Raw genomic sequence first — 8,456 nt, 5'->3', positions numbered from 1 at the left:
TGCAGGCAAACCAATGGTAGTACGTGTTGCTGCATTCAGAGCAGGCGTTGCCTGTGGGGGAAAGTTTAAAAGAGAACGTGTGTCCTCTTGTCCCTCAGCAGAAGCATCAATCAACATGATCCCCATTGTGCTGGCCTCAGTGCTCATTGCTGGCGGTAAGAACATCTGGCATTTTCTAATTCTGTGTGTAATTGTTTCTGCCGTTTTGCAAGTAATGTAAGCGCGGATACGTGCCTGCTCATTACCACACAGGGAGCTCGCCCCCCTGCGGTCCTTTATCAAAAAGAAAAATGATGCCGTTTAAAAGTTTTTCCCATGTCTCTAAAGCTCACTTCTATCCCCTCTTCGTCCAGCCCTTGGGTGTGGTACACCACCCATTCCGCCCCTGACTTCCCGTGTGGTCAACGGAGTCGATGCCAGGCCTCACAGCTGGCCCTGGCAGGTAGGCTAATATGTACACATCTGTCTGTGTTTTTATACTTACCGGCAAACCTCATGGGTAGAGCATCTGGCTTATTTGTTGTCATACCCAGTGGCTATTGGAAATCCTCTAATTAAAAGAGTGGAATTTTGAATTTAATCTGCCGACAGTGCAGTCCATCTATTCATCAGCAACCTGCTGCTTATACTCCGTCCTTTTTGATGTCCTTTCTTCATCTCCAGATCTCCCTGCAGTATGACAAGGACGGCGAGTGGAGGCACACTTGTGGGGGAACTCTGATTGCTGCCAACTGGGTCATGACTGCTGCTCACTGCATTAAGTATGAGCAGCAAAGGAATACAAAGACACAAAAACACAACCACCAGTGGACAAATTAAATTCTGGTCCCCAACCCCACATTAAATCTTGTGGGAATTCAATTCAACCAATCACCGCACTATTCAGCTATTTGCACGAACTCCTCTGTCTGGTAGACTCCAGCCTTGACATTCTGCTCTTTCCCACAGTGCCGCGTTGTCCTACAGGGTCTATGTGGGCAAATACAACCTGGTGGAGGAAGAGGCTGGCTCCAAGGCTATCCTGCCTGAGAAGATTATTGTCCATGAGAAATGGAACCCTATCTTTGTGGCCTTCGGGTAACACAATCACCACCTCACAATACTGAGAGCAAAGACAGTCTCCTACATATAGTACATCATAATCTCTGTAAAAGTGTATCAATATAGCGTATGGGAACAGGGCTCGAATTACTTTTACTTGCTTCAGTCTAAATCATATCCATGAAGAATTTCAACATTTTTATACATGTCAAAAAACCGCTGAGTAAATGAGAAAAAAAGACTGAACTATTTAAAAATAGTATTATATTAGTTAATTTTCTTTAAAAAAAAACCAAGTTGACTTTTTCCTGCAATAGAGTTCAAAGATTGTAAAGATTGTAATTGAATACATTAATTATTCAGTATTTTTAGACATACAGTAATAGCAAACAGAAAGGACGCAGGAATACAGACTGTACTCTTTCCCATTATCTTATCTGCCTGTGTTTCGCTCTCTTTGCTTTTTGCTCTGGAGGATGATTTTAAATTGCCTGTCAGTACGAACCCCTCACACAGTCTCTCTCCCTCTGTCTCTCTTGCAGTAACGATATCGCCCTGATCAAACTGTCAGAGTCTGCGACTTTGAGCGACCAGGTGCAGTTGGCATGTATCCCCCCTGCTGGCACTGTCTTGTCCAACCTCTACCCCTGCTACATCACTGGATGGGGAAGACTGTACAGTAAGTCGCTGTTTAAAGAAGGCCGAGCTATATTTATGTGTCTGTTGAGGTATTTACTTTGGTTTTTGGTTTTTTCTTAGTTTGGTATCTACGGGATATTTTATTGTCCTTTAGAGCATTTAGTGCATCTGTGAGATGCATGGATTTATAACGAGCTGTGAGTAAGCATATCTGATTGGGGTAACCCGAGGAAACCTCCGAAGTTCAGATGAAAATCACATGCATGATATTTTTTGCTGGAAGTTTTAGGGAGGAGGATTATTCCTAAATTGAAAAATGTGGGTCAGACAGTGAATTTGACGCTTTAAGAAATGCTGTAAATCAGCTTTGACTGCAGGCCGGTGTATGTGGATGATGTAGGCTCTGCCTGTGTGTCTTAGCCGGAGGCCCCATAGCTGATAAGCTGCAGCAAGCTTTGATGCCTGTGGCAGACTATGCCACCTGCTCCCAATCTGACTGGTGGGGTATCGCTGTAAGGACCACCATGGTGTGTGCTGGCGGAGATGGAATTGTGGCTGGATGCAACGTAAGTTTGCACTGTGTGTGTTTGTGTACATGGGAAGAGCTGTTTTCTATGTGTTGTATGTGTTGAAAACTCAAAGCAAATTTGAATGTAATGTGTTCAACTACAAATATACACAGGTAATCACATTTTTCAGAGATTTTATGTTCTAGCTGACAAGAACTGACTTTTTTTTAAAAAAAAAATTTCAATCATAACTATAAACAACAGTCCTGATTGCAGTTATTTTCTGCCATACCATAAAATAGTTTAATAAATTGCACAAAACATTAGATCTTCTCTATCTACTTCTATGTCTATTCCCTACTTTCTCCAGGGTGACTCCGGTGGCCCTCTGAACTGTCAGAACGCTGAAGGTGTCTGGGAGGTGCACGGTATTACTAGCTTTGTGTCCGCCTTTGGCTGCAACTATGAGAAGAAACCCACTGTCTTCACCAGAGTCTCTGCCTTCAACGACTGGATTGACCAGGTAAAGGAGACATGCACGCGCACAGAACCACAGCTGCTTGTAAACGAACATCTCTTGTTCTAATTCTCTTTCCTCTTTTCCTATTTTAAGTAATGACTTATTCCTTCTTGCAGGTTATGATGAGCAACTAAGGAAGACGGCAATAAATACATTATTAAAGAAGACCTGGAGAGCTGCATGTATTTTGTGTGTTATTTCAATACCCATCACATTAAAGCACACTCAGGTCTGACAAACTCGATTCCAAATTTCATTTTAAAAAAGAGAGAGAAAAACAAAAGCAAGAAAACGAGAGACACTGGGCATCTCTACAGCAAATTATTTTACCCTGTTCATAAAAGTTTGCCAGGCATGGAAACAATGTCACCCGTCGTCCAGCAGGTGTCCTCGTACACTCTTGATAGGTTAAATTGGTTCTGACAGCTTTCCAAAGCAGGATTCTGTGTATTGTTTACGCCTGGAACAAACGCAGGAAACACAACATATTTCCCTCAAATAGCTCACTGTAGTCAAGCATGTGATTCATAAAAATAAATATGCAGTGATATTTTAAATAGCAGCTTTCATATTGAGAGTAAGTGACTGATATTTGTTGTGAAGAAGAAGAAGAAAAAAGAATCTATTAATCCTGCGAGAACCTGTCCTGGTTTGATACTCTATCCTGTATTTTCAGCACAGGGGACCGCAATACTCTGCTGGGAATTTCTTCATTAAAAACAGTGCTCTGAAAATGAAGAAGGCCAGAATGAAAAAAAAAAAGTTAAGATTCTGTCTTTTGTTTATGCTGTGATGAGATGATAGACGCAGTAATGAGAGAAAGATGGGGTTGGATTGGGTTGGGAGGGGAAGATTTAAAAAAAAAATTAATTGCTTCTCACTACTGTCTTTTCTGTTTCACTCTTTCTTTCTTTTCTCTCTCTCCCTCTCTCTGTCACATTGGCGAGACACACACATACGCACACACTTATAAGCTTTGGCAGGTTAATGGAGGTAATGTGAACGCCTGTGACACATTCATTAGACATGACACGTCCTGCAAGAGCAAGTAATAATTCGTGTGTGTGTGTGTGTGTGTGTGTAAAGAGCAGACAGAAGCACAGACATGAAGACACTGTTTTGCTGCATATCCATGATTCTCAGGCTGTATTTGATCTCATCTCTGATGTAATGAATCATACATCTTTTGGGGCTTTCACATGAAGCATCAGCCTGTGATCCATTCTAATTATTTCCTCCAAGGTCCCATGTAGGCTGAGCCTACACTAATGTAGTGATCCTTAAAATATACCTGATAAGGCAACTCTAAGGGTATACCGATTTTTTAATACTAAAACCCACAGATTACAAATATAATTGTTATTCATTATTGTAATAATCAAGCTAATGTAGCTGAGGAATGTCACAACATCAAATCAGCTATAGATAGTTACACATGACATGACATGACATGAATGGACTAAAAATGTAATAACAACTAGATGAAAGCAATAAATCTTGACTATTATTAATAAAAACTTTCAAACATGACAGGTAGCATGTGATGCTCCAGGATGAATCACATCTTTAGCACATTTGCTGCTGTATTTAATTCCATTTTAATTCCATTTATCAACTCTTGTAGCAGTTATTACACTGCCATCCCCTGTTCAGTACTTGAAATATAGCTTAAATGTGCAGCAGTGTATGAGCCACTGATTAAACTACTGCAGTCTGGATTTGTTCCCCTGAAAAACTTCTCTGTGCAGCCGGGAGTGAGAGTGAGCATGGGACCACAAAAGATTTCTTTGTGTCTTTCTGAACTCTGGGTCAGGATAGCTCCCTCCCATCTTTCACACACACACACATGCGGCTTTCAGTCTTTGTGAGGACACACAGTGACATTCCCTGTTGCTCCTTACCCTTTATCCCTAACCGTCACAATTACCAAATTATCACCCGAACCCTAACATACTCGGCACTGTTGGACTAAAATGCCCTCACTTTTTCAAAGATGTCCTTCATTCCAAAAGAGAAGGACGGACAAGTGTTTACACACATACCGTGGATAAGAGGGAGACCGAGAGAATAGAGCAGAATCCCCCAGGGACACCCTGCTGTTGTGCTGAATACCAATGAGGAAAATGGAGTCAACAAATTTAAGGTCTGTGTGGCTTCTGCTCAGCTGCGTGCTTTTTAGCAGGTAGTTGTGACTGACTGCAGTTAACCAACTACTCCTAATCCATATACAGTAAAAAAACATTAATATTAGAATATAGCTGCATCTTTATTGTATATCTCTATAAGTAAAGCATATTTTTAACAACACTCTCAGATTGTGTCAAAAGATTCTTTCAAACTGTCCTAACTTCTTTGCAAAGTTCTGTCCTTTCATCCAGCCCAGATCTCTTTGATTGCATTGCACTGTCCTGTCACTGATTGTTTAGGCTGAACCTCTTGCACTGTGCACACACTAGATCTTCACCGTTGTGACGGGGGGAAAGCCCTTGATGGGATGTTCCAGGAGTGTTTTTATAAATAGTTTGTAGTAACAGGCTGAGGGAGGGGAGGAAAGGGGAGGGGCAGGCAGGGATGACGAGCAGCCACAATGACAGAAGCATCTCCGCTCTGTCGCCCTGCGCCTGTCAGCAGTCAGTCACTAACCGACTTGATTACAAGTCTGAAAGTCCGCTAGTGACCAGGCCCACTGGTTGCTGCTGAACTACGCCCCCCGGGCTTGCAGTCTGGTGACCTACTTCGGGGCAAAAGTTCCCTTTTTTTTTTTTTTTAGAAACGTCGCGGTGAACTTGCTGAAGATTTGGAAGTCATTCCTTATAATCCGTTTTGCTCTTGGGGTGCGCACCAAGACAACAAATGCGTGGACTCAAGGATTCCGATTGGAGTGTCAGGTATGCTGCTGTATTAAGTGGTTTTTATTTTTTATTTTTATTTATTTTTGTTGTTGTTGTTTTGAGGAACTTCAGTCACAGGATACGAGGGTGGGGGGTCGCTCATTCGGCTAGTCTGCTGCCAGGTGATGCATTATGCATAAGTAATCTTCTGTTTTCCATGTGGTGTCTCTGTTTGTTTCTGTTCGTGCCTACACTGTCCTCTTGTTTGATGTTGTAAGCATGCCGCATTTTCATACATTTGCATCAGATTATTTGCATTTTGCCGCAAAAGGCCTGTATGTGACACCATTCACAGAGTACACACAACCTGGAGGCTCTATTGAACTGTTGAATTACGCTGGTTTCAGACTTAAATCTTAACTCTTTTCTGAGTCACAGAGCTCAGAGACATTGCATACTATAGTTATCTTTATATTGATTGTGCGCGTTTATGTTAAACCTAAAATAAATATGTTTTCTCGAGTTCTATATTTCATTTTTTTTTAAATATTAAAATAAAAGTAAATTCTAAAAATTCTAAATATTAAGGCTATCCGAAAAACATGTGGTCGTTTTGAATTTGATGATGCAATATGTGTTTTAAACAAGCTGGCCCACTGGATTGGTAAATATGCCTCTGGCGGAGTAGGCCATGGTCCTTTTTCCTCTTCAGCCTGGAGCGCAGAGTCCATTTTTTTTCCAAAAAGAATTTCAAAGTTTCTATTGCCATGTTTATCAGTGTGTTGCATCACCTCTTCTGTAAGAACCGGAGAGCCTAAGAGATCAATTTTGAAAGACAAATGTTTTCCCATTCTTGATTGATATTGGATACCAAATGCTCAACAGTTAGGTGCCTCATTTGACCTATTTTACCTTGATAAAACCTCAAACTTTTTCAGTCGTTGACTGGTGGGGAAAAATAGGAAGGCTAGCTTAGCACCAAGACTCTTGGGCAGTAGAGCTCATCTCCTGCTGTACAACATGCAGAATGTGGTTTGGGACTGTCTTGCTGAAATAAGCAATGCTTTCCCAAGAAAGCTTGAATGGCAAAGTGTGCTGCTCCAAAAGCTGTGTATTTAAAAGTGAATGGGGCTTACAGATGGCCAAGTTACCCAAACCATGTGCACTAATGCAGCCTCATCGTCTCACAATCTCTGGCTTTTGAGCTGTATGATGAAAGTAAGCTGAGTGATTCAGCCTGGAGCTCAATGTGTATTTTTTTAAGAATTCTAAAGTTTTGATTGGCCGACCAGAGGACAGTTTTCCACTTTGCCTCAGTCAATCCAAAATGAGCTCACACCTAGAGAAGTGAGCTAAATTTTAACCTAGTTTATATTGTTTTTTCTTTTCATGTGGCAAAGTTTGAACTTTCACGTGAGGATGCAGCAACAATTTGTGTTGTTTAGAAGTGTTTCTAAAGCCTACTGATGGCTCGTTGCATTGCAGTGCCATTTAAGGACCTGAAGGTCACAGCCTGTCAATACTTTCAGATATATTTCTTTTATTTTTGAATGCCTTTGCTTTCTTCCAGCATTGCAATTAAAATGTATTCATCTTTCTAATGAGAACAAATTACCCTTGTATTTAGTAAGACATGGACCACAATTACCTTCTCTGGGAAGTATGAGTTATGAAAATGTGTTATATTAGTGATAATGAATAACAACATGACTCCTCTTGTTATATGCACCAGTGATTGTCTGAAATTAACATAAGCATGCAGTGCTCTGATCTAATATATTGCTCACACTCATTTGATTTTTTCCCCCCTCTCTAGTAGACACATGCAGACTCTTCCCCATCACATTCTACTGCTATCTAATAACTTACAAATTCCTCGCTTTGGCTCTGATTGGAAATGTAAACCCAGTAGTCACACTTAGTGTGACTGTTGTGGGAAAAAAGAAACCCTTCCTCGTAGGGCTGTTCGATATAACGATATATATCAGATGACGATATAAAAACGTCTATCATTTCATTTTATGCTATCGTTTGTATGCAGCAATATTTTTTCACCGTTTTGATGGTCACTGTAGTGGCTATATTAATTTCTTAAAGTTCCCTCTTTCTCTTATATTTAATATAACCACACTATGGACTGACGAGCACCTGTTTTTATGCCTTGTGGTTAGCAACAAAGACGGTAACACCATCGCGTGTCCGCTTGTTTATGTTCCACATAAACCTTTCATAATAAAGCTCAAGATCCTGTTGAGACTTTTCAAAATAAACTGAATCAGGTGAAAGAGCAGATTATTTACAGATGAGAAGTAAAAAAGAGCCGCCAGGTGCTAAAAAAATAAACTTTAGACTCAAACGTTAGAACAGGCTTTTCCCGCAATAATAAATACTCACAAAGAAAACGGCGGCTGTTACAACTTATGTCCAAAAATGTGTAGTTTCATGCATCGGTTAAAACACTCGACTCCAGCTACATGACGCGCAGCTGGAAACACTTCCCGCAAGTCGAGCTGCCCGAGAGTCACAGAATTTACAGAAAATGTTACATTTTTGTGATTTATATCGTTATCGGACGATAGAATTCTTATATCGGGATATGAGACATATGGGACATATCGCACAGCCCTACTTCCTCGGGTTGTTTTGGAAATATCCTGAAAAACTGTGCGGGCAGTTTTATTGACAGTTGTCCCAGTTAGTCATTATGAGGATAATTTTCCCCACAGTAGCCCCACCAGCATCCTGAGAGGGACCCATCTGGTGCAAAGTGAAACCAGCTTTGTGTGTTGGAAAGAAGATCAAATGTATCACTGTCATCTACTGTATCTTGTAGCTATCCATCTTTATTTGGCTTGGTCATAAAATGCCTATAAAGGGAAGGATAACTTTGAAATGAGTTCTCAACAGTAGGCTTGG

General features: G+C 40.8%; 1 protein-coding gene across 1 annotated transcript; it reads left to right on the top strand.

The window, feature by feature from the left end:
* Positions 1 to 13: 13 nt before the first annotated feature.
* ela3l (elastase 3 like) lies at positions 14 to 2,948 on the top strand. The gene is made up of 8 exons (XM_006784060.3): positions 14 to 155; positions 354 to 442; positions 664 to 761; positions 949 to 1,077; positions 1,584 to 1,720; positions 2,101 to 2,246; positions 2,560 to 2,712; positions 2,826 to 2,948. The coding sequence occupies exons 1-8, from the start codon at positions 14 to 16 to the stop codon at positions 2,841 to 2,843; spliced, it is 912 nt and encodes a 303-aa protein (XP_006784123.3). The 3' UTR covers positions 2,844 to 2,948.
* The last annotated feature ends 5,508 nt before the right edge of the window (positions 2,949 to 8,456 follow it).

This window comes from Neolamprologus brichardi, chromosome 12 (assembly GCF_056152115.1).
Source record: "Neolamprologus brichardi isolate AB-2024 chromosome 12, ASM5615211v1, whole genome shotgun sequence".
In the NCBI taxonomy this organism is placed as follows: domain Eukaryota; kingdom Metazoa; phylum Chordata; class Actinopteri; order Cichliformes; family Cichlidae; genus Neolamprologus; species Neolamprologus brichardi.
Note: the sequence above shows the minus strand (reverse complement) of the source record. Positions and strands in the feature narration are given on the sequence as shown.